At 36.3% G+C, this 20,620-nt stretch overlaps 3 protein-coding genes and 1 long non-coding RNA gene across 8 annotated transcripts in view; 1 reads left to right on the top strand and 3 right to left on the bottom strand.

The window, feature by feature from the left end:
• The window catches only part of Drp1 (dynamin related protein 1), a 32,738-nt gene extending 31,565 nt beyond the window's left edge, over positions 1 to 1,173 (bottom strand). Inside the window, exon 1 of the mRNA XM_071583164.1 lies at positions 956 to 1,173. Coding sequence (XP_071439265.1) covers positions 956 to 1,057 — 102 coding nt within the window. The 5' untranslated portion in view covers positions 1,058 to 1,173. The remainder of the gene's footprint in view (positions 1 to 955) is intronic.
• A 1,017-nt stretch (positions 1,174 to 2,190) lies between these two features.
• LOC139686055 (methyl-CpG-binding domain protein 4-like) lies at positions 2,191 to 9,240 on the top strand. 5 transcript variants are annotated; one of them, XR_011700290.1, is made up of 6 exons: positions 2,191 to 2,436; positions 2,596 to 3,074; positions 4,997 to 5,146; positions 7,028 to 7,101; positions 7,193 to 7,306; positions 7,429 to 7,509. XR_011700290.1 is itself a non-coding variant. In XM_071583160.1 (4 exons), exons 2-4 carry the CDS (start codon positions 2,687 to 2,689, stop codon positions 7,063 to 7,065), a joined length of 576 nt encoding a protein of 191 aa, XP_071439261.1. In that variant the 5' UTR covers positions 2,191 to 2,436; positions 2,596 to 2,686; the 3' UTR covers positions 7,066 to 7,156. The 5 variants fall into 5 exon arrangements, 2 of the variants coding, with proteins under 2 accessions (XP_071439261.1, XP_071439260.1); XR_011700291.1 differs by lacking the exon at positions 7,028 to 7,101 and having other exon boundaries at positions 2,192 to 2,436; XR_011700289.1 differs by lacking the exons at positions 7,028 to 7,101; positions 7,193 to 7,306 and adding an exon at positions 7,766 to 9,240 and having other exon boundaries at positions 2,194 to 2,436; positions 7,429 to 7,669.
• A 27-nt stretch (positions 9,241 to 9,267) lies between these two features.
• Positions 9,268 to 15,554, bottom strand: LOC139686141 (uncharacterized). Its single transcript, XR_011700303.1, has 3 exons — positions 15,422 to 15,554; positions 13,506 to 13,691; positions 9,268 to 9,714 (listed from the first exon to the last, which is right to left on the bottom strand). It is a non-coding gene; the product is annotated as an uncharacterized lncRNA (long non-coding RNA).
• Positions 15,555 to 16,243: 689 nt separating this feature from the next.
• LOC139686121 (uncharacterized) lies at positions 16,244 to 19,094 on the bottom strand. The gene is made up of 4 exons (XM_071583304.1): positions 18,998 to 19,094; positions 18,025 to 18,219; positions 16,725 to 16,802; positions 16,244 to 16,276 (listed from the first exon to the last, which is right to left on the bottom strand). The coding sequence occupies exons 1-4, from the start codon at positions 19,049 to 19,051 to the stop codon at positions 16,244 to 16,246; spliced, it is 360 nt and encodes a 119-aa protein (XP_071439405.1). The 5' UTR covers positions 19,052 to 19,094.
• Positions 19,095 to 20,620: the final 1,526 nt, after the last annotated feature.

Below are 20,620 nucleotides of genomic sequence, written 5' to 3'. Positions count from 1 at the left end.
TAGGCACAGTAAAGTAAAGATAAAAGAAATGTACATAATATTATGCACGTTCCATATCATTAGATACAAGTTGGGTCAAATTTTGAGAGTGGGAAAGGAATTTGGGACTCGTGGATTCAAGGAAGATCACCAAATTAGAGTATAAATAAAAAAATTGGTTTCATCGTAAATAAACTGTGATGGAAACCCGATATTGACAAGGAGAAAGTCATTAAGTCTTTGAGGAATGGAAGGGTCATATTGGCCCTGACGATATTACATAGATACCAGATTGTCACCATATTAGCTCATTTGTATATTAAAAGACGAACTTCCTGAATCTATTGATTCATGTGCATGCTTTCCTCCATACACTTACGCGACAGCTCAAAAACGTTATGTACATTTAATTAGCCACTCCAAATTGTACCTTGGGGGCCTATAGTATTAATTTAATTGCTATTCGCTCTCCGTATAAGAAGCATTACCATGCCACATCTCCATCAACAACTAGCGTCAGTACGTTCCTTTAACGAGCGCATCCTTCACGTTGCAAAACAAAATATGTGGCGAATGCAAGGACGACAAAATAACACTACGCTTAGTATATTTTGGGGGATTTTTCTAAGATGTAATTACTAGGCCCCAAACAGGGTTTAATCTTGAAAATCTTACAACTTCTGATGATTGATTAAGGACCGCGGCAAAAATTCATTTCGACTTGATATGGATTGCAATGCTATGGGTGAGAACCGATTATTGAGAAATGACTCAAATATTTCACTAAAAAATACAAAAACTCTACGGAGCATAGTTATATATAATAAACTAACATTATAAATTCAATCCACAGACAAAATAAGTGACTCATGTCAAAAGAAGAATACTTGAGCCATTGAACATTTTCGGCCTCCGGCTATACGTCAATAAAAGTGACGGGCCAAAATTACAAATATATTCTTCACCAATGCCTTACCTGTGAACCCACGACGACTATTTGAGGCAGCTGAATCGCATCAGCTCCGACTGTGTTAAACACATCTTGCAATTTATTAATGACTGGAATCAGTGCTTCCATTTTATATCCAATATATTTAGATTAATAATTTAAAATAGATAAATAACATCGGCCTGAAAACTCTTCACACATTCGCAATAACTTTACGTCGGTCTTATCACGACGGTTACAGGGATTCTATCCATCGGTGACAGCTGAAACGCGTTTAGCAAATTAAAAACGAGAGCGAACACCGGAGCGGATCGGAACTATGAAAACATAACGTTACATACTTCTGTGTCTGCGCATATAAAAACCAGCATATAAACCAAATACGGCTATTGTGTATTCATGGAACACTCAGCGAAGACAAACATGTATTATTTGAGCACTTCAGAGGTACATACGGGAAATAAGTAATGCATGACTGAATCTTGTTGGGACCTCATTGTTTAGAAGCATTTCATTGATTCTGACTCGTTCCACCACTTCGACATAAATTATGCCTCAATTACCTAATAAAACGCCTTCGATCAAACCCATTGAGATGAGCATCATTTTCCAATGCACTCAAATAAATAAGACAGCAGCTATTACCCTTGATCATGATTTAAACATAATCTAAGAGACTAATATTTTTAAAATATTAACGTCTATTTATGCGCCTCTAACAAAGTCGTCCCTCAATATTCAAGCACGATAATGTATAATTCTCTTTCTCCATAAAATTCAAATCAAAAACCCTCAGCTGTGCGATAAAATACAATATCCACCGCGGTAATGAAAAAACTATATTGGTGGGAATTCATTTTATTGCATCCAAAATAAACGACGAAATCTTTCTTCCCAAGTGTTTCGTATGTTTTCGTTTTCCTGAGAATAGCAGGGACGTAGCTATAGCGGGATCGAGGTCCGAACCCCAAAGACCAATAAATATGTACATATTGAAAATGGGCACGTCAAAGTAAGCAAGTAGAAATATAAGCGTGAAATTAAACTCAAATTTCTGTTTGCAAAACCCTTTCGACAAAACTCCATGTTTTTGTATTATGTATTTAAAAATATTGAAATTGCTTGACTGTTCACTTCACATTCCATCTAGATAAATATATTTGATTAGAAGATCTAATATCTTGTATTCCGCCTCCAGAAAAAGAAATGTGCCTTTGGTATTTAGGTCCCGCCAATGTTTTGTATTGTCAGCATGGTTTGTCTCTATTACCGGGTTGGCAAAACTGGGTGCGCAGTTTACTGTACGAATAAATTGTTTAGGGTGTATTGAAAGTTTTGTAGTATTACGGCGACCGAGAAAATATAATTAACACAATGTTTTATTAGGACGAAAGGCAAAATGAAGGACTTCAATAATCTCTGTGTGTACGCATTTCCTTAGATGTCCAGGAATTTTCCAGTCTAGAAATCGCCTGTATCATGGGGAATACATGTAGAATAAGCAACTAGTACGCATGATACTTTTTTAATACGAACTAAATTGCTAAGCAATCATGTAATTTAGTTTTAATCGTAAAATTATTGACATTTGAGCGAAAAACTCTCAAGATCGAAAATATATTTATCTTATTTTTTGTGCATGCATGTCTTTCTCTTTTGAAATCCAGGAATGCAAATTCAAGATGATTAATGTCCAAAAATCATGAAAGTTTGAGATTATGAATTAATTCATTTTAAGACCGTTAAACATAGTTCCCAATGTCCGTGATCAACCAATGCCCCGAGAAGAAGAATGAAGAGATCGCAATTACTCAAGATGTTCCTGTGCTGGCCGACATAGAAAGGATTTGTTGGCGACAGAACTCAGATAGTGAATACTCGAAGTATTTTTCTCCGTGCAGTGTTAAAGAAGAATTATGCACAGAGTTCAAAAGTTTGATATCCAGAAAAACTGTCAAGTCCTCTGCAGCAGCTGCTAGAAAAAGCATTTACTTCCGGAATTCCAGGCAAAGTGGGCCTATGTTAAAATTATCCAATGAAATACCATGGACACCTCCAAAATCTCCATATAATTTAATTCAGGAGACTTTATTTAGTCATCCTTGGAAGTTATTGGTAGCAGCAATATTTCTTAATAAAACATCAGGTATGTGTAGGGTGGGGGCAAGGAAATAATTGGTGGAGAAACTTTTTTTAATTTATGCTCCTAGCTTGCATTCTTTCTTGCGTATTGCCACATTAACTTACGAATCCACCGTATTAGGAATTCTTTAAAATTCAATTGGGTATTGTAGGGAAAGAATGCTTCTGTCATTGGGGGAGAGGCCTTTGGAGAGACCATGTTCTCCCTGAAAGTGGTGAATGTCTTTCTGTTGTGAGAGGTAGTGTAACTTAATCGGTGTATAGCATTAAATATTCAAATTTACAGTGTAACAAAAGAGAAACCAGTATCCACGTTCTTTTCAATTTTTTGAAGGCCGTGTGTTTTGGAATGTGTGAGGTTCATGGTTAATGATAAATATGACTAAATCACCTTTTTTCTGGCTCCCACGCATTTAGAAAAAATTATGAAAGAACTCAACCCTTTCATAAAAAGTGACACTGAGAGTAGACCTTCAGCCCAAGTGCCTACCCATATATTTTAGATGGCTCCCGAGCCTAATTCTGAAATCAGCAGGGCACTAAGCCCGCTCCCTTTTGTATTCATCTCTTCAACTTGCAATTGTCAATTATGTAAATGCTGCCTTATTCTTCACCCAACAATCTCATCTTCCTCGCCAAATCCTTATTAACATACAGATATAGATGCAAAAATATAATTAATCACCTGTCCTGCAAAATCCGTAAATTCCTGCAACTTCTCTCCTACATTTTGCATTGATGAATGCAACACTTTTCTCTCTATCTAAATTAACTAACATCACCATTCCACAATATCAGCTACCTTCTCCAATTACCACATTTTCTCGTACACCACTTTCCACTGTCAAGGTTTTGATAAGTACTTTCCCCTCTCCATAGTCTAAGATCTCTCACAAAGTTCCCTCAACCTTGAGGTGAGAACCTGAGAGATGTCTGCCCACATCTTTCTTCGCCCTGCGTTTGACCGTGTCTTAACAGAGCTCACTGATACGCATCTCTTCCCTCCCCTCGATGGCATGGTGCATGCTCCCACAGCACTTTCTTTCTGCTCCCTCTCTCATCCTGCCTGAGAAGAGCTTCTGAGTAAGACAGCGCATACTATCTGAACTTCAGGCACAGTATATGCCCTCTTTCGTGTTTTATTTTTAAGCCTTTATTATAAATTGTATGTTAGTATCTTTAAACCTGTGAAAACATTAAACTATTTATTAATATATGCTTCCTCTACCAAGGTGGATTCAAACTATCAGCCTTCTTTAGCTTGTAGTCAGTCACATACTGTACACTAAGAGAGTTCAAAAATTTCAACTTTCACTTTTTTCAAGCACACTGATGGACATGTCCCTCTCCTTATGAAACTCCTCAACTCTGCCCCTCCAATCTAAGAGGAAATCCCGCCCCCCTGAAAAACTGACTCCGCTCTCAATTAGAGCCATTCAGTTGTCAAAACTCAAACAAACTCTTGAATATGTAAAGGCCACTAAGGGCCATTTTAAATATTGCCCAGGAAGATGTTTGCTTCTTTATATTCGAGAGATGGTACCTGTTAAACCTACCTGGGTTTATAGACCAGCAGTATATGTTGAACGAGGACCAAGGTTCTCCTCTTTCACAACTCCCCAAGTCCATGGGTGCCCACCAAAAATGATTTGGTGTTGTTTCCTCTTTCACCATCTGAATATCCCAAAATTCCAATTGAACTAATTGGGCTGATGATGGGCATTAATTCGTAGTTGAACATGCATGTTGTAATGCTTGTCCCCGGAAGCGAGGGGTCGAGCCAGAGCTGAAGAGCAAACACCTCTTCACATTCAATAGGGTTTGATTTATTCATTCAGCCATGTCATTCATTTTAGGTATATGAGGAGCTGGGTGTCATGGGGTTGGTTAAATAAATTTGTTGTCTAAATTTATTTATTATTCCAGGAAGAAATGCAGTTCCCATGGTTTTGAAGTTCCTTAATGCCTGGAGTACTCCAGAAGATGTACTTCAGGCTGATGTGAACACTATTGAAAATATGATTCGACCACTTGGACTGCAGAAAAAAAGGGCACAGACAATAATTAAATTTTCAGGTAATTGTAATGGATTAGCTTGAAGTATTCTATGATGTGGGTATCAATTTAGGATGGTAAGTTCTGAGAAATCCAACGGTAATGATCCTACCACCATCAACTCCCAGCACTTTTGTGACACTTAAGGAGTTATTTGCATTGGTGACTTGAGTTGTCATACAGATCTGAAGAGCAGTAACTACTCCATGGCACTATTATTAGTTTTTTGACAATGTTTTTCAAAATCAACCAGGGAGTACATAGACTTAGGTACACATGCCAGGGGCTGATGGTAGGTATCGGTTAGACTTTATAGTGGTAATGCATAAATTTATTTATTTAATCTTCTTATTTTACAATATATGAAAAAGGTCACACATAACAAAAAATATTGATTTGAGATTGTAATTATAGTATAGCTTGTCTTTCCTTGATGAAAAATATTCATTTACGTCATAAAAACCATTCTTTATTGAAGTTGATTTTAATCTAGATTTAAATATCTTACACAAGGTGATATCTTTTATGCCTCCTGGTAAATGATTATAAATTTTAATGTCAGCATAAAGGGTCCTTTTTGAAATAAAGAAGTGTGATGTTGTATTAAGTACACCTCCTTTCTTTGTCTTGTGGTATATTCATGGATACCGTCATTTTTTTTAATAGAAACATGTTTACTAAAAGATTTAGTAGTTTGATTATCTTGAATGGTTTTCCAGGAACAGATAGGGATTTATATCACAATTTAGCGCTCAAATTTCAATGTTGAATATTAGAGAATTAGGAAGGAAATGGGATGTAAAAGACTTTTCCTGGGTTAAAGGAAAGAGCACCAGGAGGCAGTTCATAAAAATCTGAGTGAACATAAGGGGACTGGTACAGTTGAAGAATAACGGGAGTATCTCAAACATAGAATAAAGAAAGAGGCAAACAAAACAATAAGAATGGTAAAATAAAAAGAAAACTTCTATATCCGTAATAAGTTAGCTCAACTCATCTTCCAATGAAAACAAAATTTTTGCTGTAATGGTTTGTGGAAGAAGAAATTCCTCGGCAGTGACCAACGACCCCTCAACCAAAACACCCTTCTGAACTAGTTTGCGGGAATGTTACTTCCTTGCCAGTGACCAGCTACAGACCCAAACACTCAAATCCAATTGGAATCATTCACAGGTTTAAAGGGACTCTGTTAAGGATACCTGGGTTTATAAACATATGTACACTATCCGTGACTGTTTGTGGGAATTAATTCCACGCCAGGAACAAACACAGAGCTGACACACTTACAAGCACTCAGGAAAATAATCACTCACTTATTCAAAAAGGGCCTCACTGCTGGGAGAATATTATTCAAATTGAGCAAAATTAGCAAAAAACAGGGAAAGACGAGTGTGTGTGTCGTTCTTTTACTTTAATAAGAATGATAAATAGAAATTACAGGGGAAATGATTAGGAAGATAGACGAAAGAAGGAAATGGAAGACCATGAATGCAGAATTAGGCAGGAGTACAAGTACGAAGAACTAAACAATAAATTGAAGTGATAAACCAGGAGGGCCAAGGAAACATGGAGGAAAGGGAAGTACGAGGATATGGAGAGTTAGTAGACTTTGGGCACGCCATACAGTTAGGGGAAGGAACTCTTGGGATTTAAGAAACAAAATTCCATTTACACTAACAGAGATGTGATGGGTAAAATATTTATCAAAGAAGAAGAGGTTCTGAGAAGATGGAAAGAATATATAGGAGAGCTATGGGATTAACATTATAGGCCCTATAATTTTGATATAGAAAGGTAATAAGATGTTGATATTGATGTCATAGGTAATGGATTACCTCTCTGACTGTCCATCAGAAACTTACCTTATGATGATGCCTTTCCTGATTCATTGACTTAAACCAGGGATGAGTATGGTGACATTCCCTGCATTGCTCCCTTAACATGTGTGAAGAAGCAAGGCAAGAGAAGGAGCAAAGGTGGGATAGAAATGCTAAGTGAGATATTAATTCGAGGAAATTATTAGAGCATTCCTCATGTAATGTGACTTTTTCTCCTTTACTTACAAAGTTGGAGCAAAGATCTCTCTGAGAACGGAAGACTGATTTCTCATCACTGGTATCATCCACCGTCCTCTCTGTATTTCCCTCATTTATTTTGTGACCTAAGGAAATGTGCAGGCTGGTGAGAAGTTAAATTCTTTTGCCAGTCAGTGGGCACTGTTTATTATCTAGGGAAACCTCATTCCATGATACAGTATTCTGTTATATTTTAATACCTGTTTAATGTGTACATTTCTTTTTCAGAAGAATATTTGAACAAAAACTGGACCTACCCCATTGAGCTTCATGGAATTGGGAAGTATGGGAATGACTCCTATAGAATATTCTGCATTAATGAATGGAAACTTGTTCAACCAAATGATAGGAAGCTCAATTTATATCACCGATGGTTATGGGAAAATCATAAAGCACTTAGAGTTGATTAAATTTGTTTTAATTTTGCATGAAGTCCTACACAGTGAAACCTCTCTTTTACACTTTTGAGGTGGGACAAAGTGTAAATTGATGTAAGTTGTAATTTGCAGGAAATGGAAAGCATTTAGCTAATTGTCCCTTCATTTTATTTAATTTACCTAAATAGTGATGCACCCCTGAATCATGACAGGAATAAGTGAAGAAACAAAAGTTATCATAATTGCAGTAAAACAGCTGTTGCTCAGAGAAGTAAGAAGTTCTTTGAACAAAGAACCTTTTTCATGTACTTATGCGCCATCACATATGTATTTAACTCATATTGTTATTATTGAAAGAGAAATAAGTATAATATTGATGAGCACACATCTAACATAATAATGTATAAATATAATAAAGAGAGTAGCCATCAACATGATTATGCAGAGCTGTGTACACTAAGGGAGAAACCTTTTGAGGATCTGCGCTTTCAGATTCACCACAGATGTTTTTATAGACAAAAATATATCAAATTTTGAAATGCTCGATCCAGTCATTTAATGCTTTGAAGTCTCAATGCCTTATCTTGCTATAAAATGTAGTGCATTTTCACTTAAGAACACTCCACTGATTGTTATGCTTAGCAGTTCTGGGAGATTGAAAGTGTACCTCCAATTTCTTCGTCTGTCATACTCAAAGAGTATTTTATGTATGCCTAATAACCACTAGCTGCATTCCTGGGCATCTTTTTTATAATTTACCAGAGTTTTGCTATTGTGTTTAACGTTGAATATGGTATAACCAGGGACACTCACAAGTGCTCATATACGAGTCAACTCTTTGCAAATTATTAATTTTATCTTCTAATGACAATGATTTTCTTATGAATTAGTTTGCCGTTTTAAAGCATGTTTCCTTGCTATTTTCATTCTACTCTTAAAAACAAAAAGCAGACTTAAAAATGTGTGATGAACAGAGCAAAGGTTTGTGAAATTGGAGAATTAATAAAAGAGAAGAATTGCTGGAGAGTTAAAGCACAGAACTCAACGGCAATTTGAACATTTTTGCCTTTATGCCTACAAAGTAGTGGTAATAGTTAGTCAAATAACACCTAACTACATATTCTTGGGATATCTCCTAAATTGTACATGTGACGTGCACCATTCTACAAAACTGTTCCATTTGAAATCTGTTTGAATCACAACCATTACACTTTGGCATACATATTTTTCATGATATGATAATATTGTAATGTAATATCATTCAGCAGAGAAATATGCTTTTTTGGAAATCAAATAAACCAACATTCATATTCATACAGAATATATATATATATATATATATTCATATAGAATATATATATATATATATTCCATATGACATGACCACAGTCTCATTCATCATTTGCCATGAGTGTAGCATGCCAGCCACTACCTTGCTTCTTATCAATTGTCTTAAATTTCAGGTAAATTCAAAAGTTGTAAGTGTAGATTGTGGGGAAAACAAATTCTGAGGGTGTAAAATTGAAGTTTCACCGTAATTTTAAGATGCAATAAGTTTTCTTTTATCTGTAAAATATTTTTTGATATTTTTATTCTCATGTGTTTATATTTGCGTATTATATTTCTTTCTGTAAAATGTTCAATAATAATTTTATTCAATTGAGATGCACTGGTGTTTATTTCCCTTTTTACATGATTCCATTAATACATCTTATATTTGCTGATAATGCTATTAACATTTCTAGCTAGATGCTAATGTGTAGTTGGTATAAACCAACTATAATTAATCCAATAGTGCATGCTTTGGAATACTCAAATGTGATAGCCTGCAGAGGGCTATCTTATGAGAGCACTCACAATTATTCTGAAGATCAACTGTTATACAGGAAGGGAGAAATGTTCTGTCAACTACAAAAGTGCAAGTTATGTATTTGTGCTTCTCTTAGAACATTTATGCTCTTTGTACTCCATTAAACAGTTGAGAAATCCATGGCAAAATCTCTCCATCATTACATTGCCTGCAGTGAACTGAATTCATTCATTTGTGGACTTGCCAGTTGTTTGCCATTCTCATGGGTTCAGTTGAGTTAGCTTGGGTCAATGAGCCGATTCATGTGAAGCAGGCACCTAAAGTAAACTGGAATCAATACAATGAGAGTGATAATTGCTGTCAATCCCAAGGTTATTTATATAATATTAAGGTTTAAATAATATAAAGGTTAAAATAATGTAAAGGTTTGTCTAAAAGTTATAGGTAATAGTTTGCAACTTATAATTCTGACTTCACTTGTGTTGACATATTATTTATTCAGAGTAACTCCAACTACACTTGTATTTTAAGAGCTTACATTCGGAGCTATCTCTGTTAACAACCAGCAACATAATGGAACTCACCCTGCTTGCTTTTATTTTATGCATTATTTTCAACCAAAATTGCTGCTTAAGTATATTACATGTAGTGTAACGTGCTTGAAGATCCTAGCTTTACTGGAAAAATTACTACCCTTTATTGATTTATAGCATTTTAACAAAGTACTGCAATGAAACCTTAAATTTATTTACTTCCAATTAACATATATATTGGGCAACTTATACAGAGCTACTTCCAAACTCATCAGACACCTAAATCCCTCACATTTAGGGAGGATGCAATCTTGGACATCCAAACTTTTTAAGCAGCAAGAGACTGCAAAATTAGGCTGCTTAATCAGCTGCTCCATTCAGGATAGGTAGGTAGTTAATGTATCCTAAAATGATGCCATGTTGAAATCCCGGTCTTCCAAGTAATGGAAGCATGGGTGGTAGTAGGAACCATGCTAGGAAAGTATTTTTTTCAAGTCACAATAACATTGTTTTTTCTTTGAAAGGGTACTCTCATTTGTGAAACAGGTTGTTTCACTGATTTTTGTAATTTCTCATGAAGCAATTTCTGCATGCATGTCAATGGATGATGCCAAGAGTGCACAAAACCTTCACCTCCCTTGCGATGGGGAAATGAAATGCTGAACCACAAAACAAACTAAGAATAAATACTAGTAATTTTAAAACTGAAATAACCTTACAAAGAATGAAAATGCTTACCAAAAATTCACAAGTGCCACTTAAAACTAATTTTAATTGAGTGATTAACTACACCAAAACATAAATTGAAAATGACATGAAGTCTATGTTAAAACAATAATAGAACAATGCAGAATAATCACTGAAAAACCACCAGACAAACTGTATATTGTCAGATGAAATAAATGCCTGTTGCTGTTGCAATGAAACACTAACTGAACTACTAAATGTATATCATATTAAGAAAGAATATTATTCCTTAGAAGAGAAAATCATTCAATTTGAACTTTGGCTAGTAAATTAATGGAAAACATGGCAAAACTTGAACAATGCTTTTTTGCAATTTCACCTCTAGATTTGAAGAAATTAAAATTTTGGGCCACTTTTGAAAGTATTTGCTATACGGCATTCCTTAAGAGTCAATAGAAAACAAGTTTTATTTACAGTAAAAGCAATATTGATGTTGATTGGGTCATAGCTGTGAGACAAATTTCATAAAAAAATATTCAATAGGAAAACTTGAGATGTCAGCATGAGTTGTTAATGGAATATATAGGTTTAAATACCAAAAACTTAAGGCTTGAGAATAAAGTTAAAGCTGCTAAATAGTTAAGTCCACATGCGTATCAAAAGAATTGGCTATTTTGCATTGAAAAATTGGGTGTGGAAAAAATCTCGGCGAGATGGGTGCTGCTGGATCTATACAGAACTATGGACGAAACATGAATTTACTCCTACGTTCCAGAGACAAAGGAACAGTTGAAAGTGTGGGTTTCCAAACGGCATTCTAGCTCTGAAGATGGTGAAATAGGCTGACTAGGGATTGCCACGGTTTAATGGGATGCACACAATCATCTATATCAAATGCTTGCAAAGAGAAGAAGCAATGAGTGGAGATAAAATACAAGGTGTGATCAAAAAAAGACTGGCCTGATTTTATTCTGCGCAAACCGTTCAACGGATTGAAACGAGTGACAGTGTGCCATCTAGCGACACATCTGACAACTAAAATGAAAGGTGTTACTTTTGTTTATGCTGAGTCGTTATGCAGCAACAGCAGCTGAACCTGTCCGTCGCCGCGTGCAATGGCAGCAATGAAAGAGCTAGAGGAACAGCGTGCGTGCGTGAAATTTTGTTTCAAACTTGGCAAAAGTGCTACGGAGACATTTGGAATGATTCAGCGAGCCTTTATTAATGTAGCTATGAGTCGGAGCCAGTGTTTTGAGTGGTAGAGTCGTTTTAAATTAGGTAGAACCTCAACAGATGAAGATTCGCGAACGGGGCGGCCTTCCACTTCGACAGATGCCAATCATGTCACATTGGTGAACGACTTGGCGCAGGCAAATTGCGGTTTAACTATTAGGGAGATTGCCGAGGAAGTAAACATTAGTTTTGGATCCTGTCAGTCAATTTTGACAGACATTTTGATAGATAACGCACCGGCTCACACAGTGCTAATCGTGACAGTTTTTTCCCCCAGAACCGGAACTTTCGTGATCCCACAGCCACCCTACTCTCCAGACGTGGCTCCATCAGATTTTTTTTTGTTTCCCAAGTTAAAATCAACCTTGAAAGGGAGCCGATTCAACTCTATTGCAGACACTAAAACTAATTGTACGGCAAACTTGAAGAGGATCCCTAAGGTGGCTTACCAGGCAGGGTTCGATAGCTGGAAGAAATGTTGGCAAAGGTGTGTCATCAGCCTAGGCATGTACTTTGAGGGCGACAAGTCCAATTAAGCTGTATCCATCAAAATAAACAGGTTACAAAATCAGTCCGGTCTTTTTTTGATCACACCTTTTATTATGCATCGTTATTATATCATTTGGGCTAAGAAATCAAGAAATAAATCCTTATTTGGCAGGGAAAAAATTATATAATAATAAATAAGATAATGCACGGGTGCACACCTGTGCAATTCAGTGGAAAAAATTATGGAAAACAAAGATTGAATCATTACAACATCTACCATATTCATCACATTTGGACCCCAGTAGTTTTTTAATTTCCAAACTTGAAAAAATGGTTCAGCGGAAAACTATTCACTTTAAGCTAGGAGGTCGTTTCCAACACAGATACCTATTTTGAGGACCTTCCAAAATTCTACTTCCTGGGTTGCTTAAAAAGTTAAAGAAATGCTGAGAAAAGTGCATTCACCTAAGAGAATATTATGCTGAACTATATAAGAAAAGGAATTAGTACAGTTTTCCAGAAAACAACATGATGCGTTTCAGAAAAGGCCTTTTCTATACAGGCATATTTAAATTATTGAGGGATTTGAAATTGACCTTATAAAAATCTCCAAAAAATTCAATTTCCTCATTTCTGTTAGAAAATGACAGCTGTTTCTCCATTAACACACTCTTTATTTTACTTGGTTATATTTTCTAAGTTGATCTGATAGGTAAGGGTTGATCTTACCATGGTACCAAACCCAGCATCATCAGAAATTCTCCTATCGGGTGAGGGAGCCAGTTTGATCCCATGGGCAACCTATGGTTTCCCAGGTAGGTCTGGCACGCAAAAAATTACAAAGCTGGGGTGACGGGCAGTTGGATGCCCAGAGTTATCCACACGAATAGAACCCAGACCCATTAGGTAGTAGTCAAACGCTCTACCCCCTGAGCTACTGAATTTCATCAAAGGGTAACATACGCTCCTTTGATATTAAATGTCTGCAATTTTCACTTCAATAACCAAAACTTATTTTAGAGTTGAACTACATATGCTTCATCAACAACATACCCTAAGTGTTAGGAATACCACTATGGATAGTACTTTTAAATGCTTGTGTGTGACCTTTGATCTTTAACAAAATTTATATCACGTTTGAGAATTTCAATAAGCAACAAAACAACTGTTACCTACCATGCACAATTTTCGTCTCTAAAAGATGTACATAAAACCATCCTGCATGGGTTTCCACTTTATCCAGTTAGACTTACAGAGACTTAGCATTGACTTCAGTATGTTTACCTCATGTTTTTCCACTTCATATTGCCTTTTAAGCATTTCAAAATGACTCAAAATACCATTGATGTCATTATCATACCCCTGAAAAAAATGAGAAAAAAAGAAATCACCAATAAAATTGTTTTATGGTTATTCCAGTGGGTTAAATTATAAAATAGGTATGATGATCAGAATTCCACAATGGGCGGAGTCAAGGAGAGTAGATATTGGATTTGTGGACACTTTTTACAATCTTGCAATTCATAGGTTCTCCTTAAAAGAACATGTAGGGAAACAAATTCCAATGTGTGTAAATTATAGGATGAGTCATTCAATAATTTCTTTGAAAATCCCAGAGTTGGGTTCTGTAATATAAGAAAACATTTGCTTTTAGTAAGCTTCATCTCTCACCAGACTGCAGTTTTAAGTTTCAGTTGTATCCATCCTGTGGTTTCATTTTCATTGTTGATTGCAGCAAAAAACCTATGCTCATCCATAAAAATGATAAAAAAACAAGTTTTGTGGGGTGATTTAACACTTCTATTTAAAAAGCATCACACGGAAAGAGATCAAAGCAGAGTAGGAAAAATTTCATGGCGCATCAGCCCCTGTGTTTGAGATGGTTTACAATGGCCTAAATGGATTTAAACATGGCCACACATCTATAAATGATGAACATTTTTCGGGACAACTACTGTTGGTGACCACCTCTGAAATTATTGACAAAATCCTTGATATATGGTTTTGAATGATTGAAAAATGAAAGTTAGTGAAATAGTGGTGGCCACAGGCATTTTACAAGGTATGGTGTTTTCAATTTGGCATGAAATATTGGGTGTGAAAAAAAACCTGGCAATTTGAGTGTCATGTTTGCTCTCAGTGGAGAACGAATGCAATTGTATGGTCAATTCCATTTGGCTCTTTCCCGTTGTACTCCTGATGAGTTTCTGCATTGACACAGAACCGTGGATGAAAAATGGATATGTCACTATATTCCAGGGGAAAAGTAACAGTCAAAAGAGAGGGTTTCTAAAAGGTGATCTGGGTCCAGAGAAGGCAAAGAATGTGAAATCAGCTAACAAAATAATGGCCATGGTTTTGTGTGATGAAAGTGGAATTATCTACTTAGATTAATTGCAAAAAGGGTAAATGATAAATGGATATTATACGTGCTGTTAGTAAAACAGATGAGGGAAGATATCAAGAAAAAAGTCCCTATTTGCTAAAGAAAAATATTTTCCAACAAGATAATGCATGGGTGCACACCTGCGCAGTTTCCATGGCGAACATTTAGGCATCAAAGCTTGAATTATAATAGCAATATCATATTCACCAAACATGGCCCACAGAGATATATTTTTATTTCAAAACATGAAAAACTGGCTCTGTGAAAACAATTAAAGCTAAATTAGGTCATCTCCATTATACATCCCTAATTTGGCAACCTTCAGAAATCCTATGCCATGAACAAGTTTGAGAAATGCTGGGAAAAGGGAATGAAGCTTTCAGAACATTATATCATACAATAAAAAGTTCTAGCCAAAATAATTTTTACATCTTTTTTCCTAAGGACTTATTGAATGACCCACCTAGAATACTCGTCATGATTCAGTGTTAATGTTACAATGATAAACATGCTATGATTTTCAACTATTTAAAGAATTTGTCAAGTCCAACTACATATTGCCCATTACATACATACCATTAATCAGTAGATAAATACTAATAATATTAATTGCAAATATCTATCTGAAAAGATGTGGCTATTGTTCAATGACAAAATAAAACTCATGATTGAGATTATCAAAAAGACACAAAATACTAATACGTACAATATCAAATCCTTTAAATCCTGTGCCTAGTTCAGAATCCTCAGTTTCATCAGCACCAGGGATTGTCTCTTGCCTCTTTTCATTATCAGCTAGTTGAGCAGGATTGCTGTCCCTTTCAGCACTACAATTCATTTTTTCTGGTTCTTCATGTCTCTCCCTATCATTTTCAATTGTTCTTTTACCATCCTTATGTACATGAAACATGAGAAAAAATATGTATTTTCCAAAATGAGCATTATCATTATTCCAATATATTAATTAAAAAAAAATATGAATGACTGAAGTCCAATATTAGCGGATTAAGGGAGAGTACAGACTAATAAAGTTCACTTTTCCAGTCGTAATACTGTTGTGCTCTCTTAATAAAACATATAAGAGCCAGATTTGAGGATGTGGTGATTATCAGACACTCATAATCATAAGGTGCTAATGTTATAAAGGTAAGAATAATTATGTTAAATATTTAACATATGACAGCCACAGCTAGCAACCCAAAGGTTGGTTTGATAGAGGAGGGTAGATCATCACCCAGTACTTAGCCCAGCATCATGTTAAATTCACCTATCGCTTAGAGGGGCTAGTTCCATCCTATGTGCAACCTATAGTTTCCCAGGTAGGTCTAGCACCCACAAAATCACAAAGCTGGGGTGATGGGCAGTGGCATGCCCAGAGGCATCCCCAAGAATGGAACCCAGCCCTTTAGACAGTAGTTTACCGCTCTACCTCCAAGCTACTTCGTCCCTTCAAATGGTAACATATGCTTCTTCAATATAAAATACATGCATTTTTCACTCCAATAACCAAGACTTTTTCTTAGTTGAACTACATATGCTCCAGCAACAACAGACGTGAAACCTTAGGAATATAATATAATATAATATTTTTATTCATCCAAGAGACACAGTGCATAGTACTAGCTCTAGCAAGTGTATAGGACATGTCATGGTTTACAAAAAATAGAAAGTATTACAAGAAACAAGTGTTACAAGGATAAAAGGAAGGAATGAACATTTATGAATTAGGTCTCAGGTATTCTTTGATGCTGTAAAAACACTTATCAGAGAGGTATTCTCGGACCATACCACTAGTGATGGTATTTTAAATGATTGTGTGTGACCTTTGATCTTTAAAAAAAATTATATCACGTTTGAGAATTCCAATAAGCAACAAAATAACTGTTACTTACCATACACCCCTTTCTGCTTTTTAAAGGGTATATATAATCTTCCAAAATGAGCTTCCTCTTCATCCGCATAGATTTACGGACATTTTCGCTGGATTTCAGTAAGTTTATGTCACCTACTTGACTTGGACCCAGCTTTGCAAGGGATTTTGATCTTTCCACAGCAATAGGGATTTTATCATTACCATCCTTGCGCACCTGAAAAATGAGAAAAATATAACTTACTAATAAAATTATTTTTAGGTTAATATAGTGTGTTAAATAAAAAAAAGTCTATATGATAATCAGAAGCCAATAATGGGTGGATGCAATGGGAGTAGACTTTGGAGTGATGGAGACTTTTTCCTATCTTACAACTGAAAACTTCTTCTTAAAAGAATATGCAAGAGCCAAATTTGAATATGAAGTGATCATCAGACACTCATAATCATACGGTGCTTTTATTACAAAGGTAAAAATAATAATGCTAAAAATTAATATATGACAACCACAGTTAACAACCCAAAGGCTGGTTTGATAGGGTAGGGTAGATCATCACCTAGTACCAAGCCTAGCATCATGTGAAATTCCCCTTTCGGGTAGGGGGGCCAGGTTCATTCCATGTGCCACCTCTGGTTTCCCAGGAAGATCTGGCACCCAAAAAATCACAAAGCTTGGATAACAGGCAGCAAGATGCTCAGAAGCATCCCCAGGAATCAAACCCGGGCCCTTTAGCCAGTAGTCCAACACTCTATCCTCAGATCTATAGTGTTCCATTAAAGGTTTGTATAAAAAGTATTGAGACAATTTTTTCCTGATATGTGCGTGAAGTACTAAATTCAGACCATTGGTTAAGTGTGCACCAACCGTGAGCAGAGTCAAGAGTCTGCTTACGAGGATCTTCTGCAATTGAATCGCAACGACTCCCCAGCATCCAAACAGTTCTGACCTGGCACCAGCAGAATATTTGCTATTCCCAAAAGTGAAATTCTCCCTCATAGAACACCACCATGGGACCCTTGGTGCTTTCAAAGAAGCTTGCATGCGTACCCTAGAGGACTTTCCGGAACTCGCTTACCAGGGAGCCATTGAGTCATGGAAAAACTGATGGCAAAGAGGTGTAAATGGTAAAGGGATGAACTTTGAAGAATTTTGAGACATTGAAGTAATATCTGAGCTAAATATATTTTTCCACAACTTTTCCTGATATCTTTATTACAATCCATGTATGCTCCTTCAATATGAAATACATGCATTTTTCAATTCTATAACCAAAAATTTCTCCTAGTTGAACTACATATGCTCCAGCAACAACAGACGTGAAACCTTAGGAATACCACTAGTGACGGTATTTTAAATGATTGTGTGTGACCTTTGATCTTTAAAAAAAATTATATCACGTTTGAGAATTCCAATAAGCAACAAAATAACTGCTACTTACCACACACCCCTTTCTGCTTTTTAAAGGGTATATATAATCTTCCAAAATGAGCTTCCTCTTCATCCGCATAGATTTACGGACATTTTCACTAGATTTTGGTAAGTTTATGTCACCTACTTGACTTGGACCCAGCTTTGCAAGGGATTTTGATCTTTCCATAGCAATTGGGGTTTCATCATTGCCATCCTTGTGCACCTGAAAGAAATAGAAAAATAAAAACTTACCTATAAAATTAATTTTTTGGTTATTATAGTGTGCTACCTCTCGGGAAGTAAGAAGGGAAGATCTGTGATAACAGAGATAAGTCAGTGGAATAATAGTTGACACAGGAAAGATCCAAGAGAGAGGAATAATACATAGAACTGTATGGTAAAGAACTTAGGCCAACTAGGTTAGACAGAAAAGAAACATGAAGTATAGGAAGATAGCTTAGGTCCAGGCATACTTAACGATGAGATAGAAAGGGCATTAAGGGAGATGAAATGAAATAAGGCTGTGGTGTTAGGCAACATTCCTGCGGAACTACTAAAAGGTTTAGGAAAATATGGGAGGAAGAGTCAGCATGGACTAATTCGTAGCATCTATGAGGAAGGAATGTAGCCAGAAGACTGTGAGATCAGCGATAGTTTCTATTTTGAAAAAAATAAAGGCTACATCATTTGAGGACTAAAGAACAATAAGTTTGATATCCCATGCAGCTAAAGTTGTTTTCTGGATCACCAACAAAAGGATAGTGTGTGGGGCAAAGGATTACTTAGGGGATGATCAGTTTGGGTTTATGAAAGGGAGAGGCACGGGTGATGCTATTGCAATAATGAGATCACTAATATATATATATATATATATATATATATATATATATATATATATATATATATATATATATAATATAAGTGTTTGTGACCGTAGATCATCAACAAAATCCCTGCTATGACTGAGATTATCTATAAGCAATCAATAAAACAATACATACATCATTCCATTCACAACATTCAACGGCCTCTTCAGGATACTGTGTTTCATCCATAGCTGCTATTTTTTCATCAATGACTGCTTTTGTCTTCTGCCCATTAAATGATTCAATGCCATTCTTATCTCCATGGTTTGCCTCGGCAGCTTCATTCATAATGCCATTCGCGACTGGGATTTCCTCAATGCTATCCTCGTGCCACTGAAACACAGGAAAAATAAAATTCATCAAAGTTTGAAGCCTAAAATGGGTTTGGGACTTGATGTAGAGTAGGTTGCTGGGTTGTGTTTTGTTAGGAGTCACAAAATATTTATTTGGTAGTTTTACCCACCCAAAACCTACCTTAACTGGTTGATTACTTAATAATAATAATAGTGTGTTACATAAAAAAAGTATTTATGGTAATCAGAAGTCCACAATGGGTTGATTTAAGGGGAGTAGACATTGGAGTTCTTAACTTTTTTTACAATCTTGCAACTGGAAAGTTCTCCTTAAAAGTACATATTGGAAACTGGATTCGCATTTTTATTGAGGGTAGAAAAAGAAACTTTTCACTTCAACAAAAATATTTAATACTTCACGCAACCATGGTTTCAATGCTGCACATCATCAGGTGACATACATGAGAAATTTTTCAACTTGTATCGCCTGGCTCCAGGAGGGGAGGAAGTTAGGGGGAGTAAGTTAAGTACTGGTACAGCAACCTATTAGTGGACTAGGCAATGGAGGGATATGTATTCGATGGTTTCTGGCTAAACTTTGTGGAAGTTGACGTTCATTAAATGAATGATGAATCATTTTCCACGTTCTTTGCAAGAACAAAAAAAACACATTGTGTTCTTCATATAATGAAGGGGGGGTGTTTTTCCACATTGGCTTGACTCTCATTAAGGGATGGTCGATGGTCATTACTGCCTTGGTGGGGGTCAGGTTGGTGCGGAAAGATTTTGGAGACTTTTAGGAATTTTAGGAGGGGGAATCGCAGGGCTATATTGTTTTGTTGACCTCCTCAAATCTGTCTGACTCAAGGGATTGCCAAATTTCCAACTCCTCCAAAGTACGAGGGTCATCCGGAAAGTAGTACCCGTTCGTGAAATAAAGACACAAAAGTAAATATTAACAAACATAAAAAATTTTATTTGAAAGAGGATACTTTAAACTACTTCTCAACATAATCTCCAAGCAAATTAAGGCATTTGTCATAACGTGTGACAAGTTTCTGTATTCCTGCTGCATAGTCCTTCGCCGCCAGCTCATTGAGATACGCGAGGGACCCATCTTGCACAAATTTTTGCATAATGCAGATGGTGTTTAACAATTTCATGAACAATTGTTCGAGAAACATTGGGAAAATGCTCACAGATGTCATCAATTGTGACGCGCCGATCGTTCCTCACGAATTCAACTGAGCTCACCAGTTGGTCTGTAATGACAGACGGTCTCCCCGAACGCTCATCGTCGTGTGTGTTCCCCCTCCCCATGTTGAAGTTGCGACACCACCGCCGAACAGACGACTCGTCCATTACATTGTCTCCATACACCTCCTTTCATTGGCGATGAATATCACATGGGCGAACGTTTCTTGCATTGAGGAATTTAATCACTGCCCTCACTTCACAACTGGCG

The sequence above is a fragment of the Hetaerina americana genome, unplaced genomic scaffold (genome assembly GCF_022747635.1).
Source record: "Hetaerina americana unplaced genomic scaffold, ioHetAmer1.1.p SCAF_13, whole genome shotgun sequence".
Lineage (NCBI taxonomy): Eukaryota > Metazoa > Arthropoda > Insecta > Odonata > Calopterygidae > Hetaerina > Hetaerina americana.
Note: the sequence above shows the minus strand (reverse complement) of the source record. Positions and strands in the feature narration are given on the sequence as shown.

Coding starts and splice junctions, on each gene's coding strand:
- LOC139686055 (XM_071583159.1), top strand. CDS start 2,687: ATGTCCGTGATCAACCAATGCCCCGAGAAGAAGAATGAAGAGATCGCA. Junction 3,075..4,996: donor ATTTCTTAATAAAACATCAG/GTATGTGTAGGG, acceptor TTATTATTCCAG/GAAGAAATGCAGTTCCCATG. Junction 5,147..7,428: donor GACAATAATTAAATTTTCAG/GTAATTGTAATG, acceptor TTTCTTTTTCAG/AAGAATATTTGAACAAAAAC.
- LOC139686121 (XM_071583304.1), bottom strand. CDS start 19,051: ATGGATGAAACACAGTATCCTGAAGAGGCCGTTGAATGTTGTGAATGG. Junction 18,220..18,997: donor AATGTTGTGAATGGAATGAT/GTATGTATTGTT, acceptor TATTTCTTTCAG/GTGCACAAGGATGGCAATGA. Junction 16,803..18,024: donor AAAGCAGAAAGGGGTGTGTG/GTAAGTAGCAGT, acceptor CTCATTTTTCAG/GTGCGCAAGGATGGTAATGA.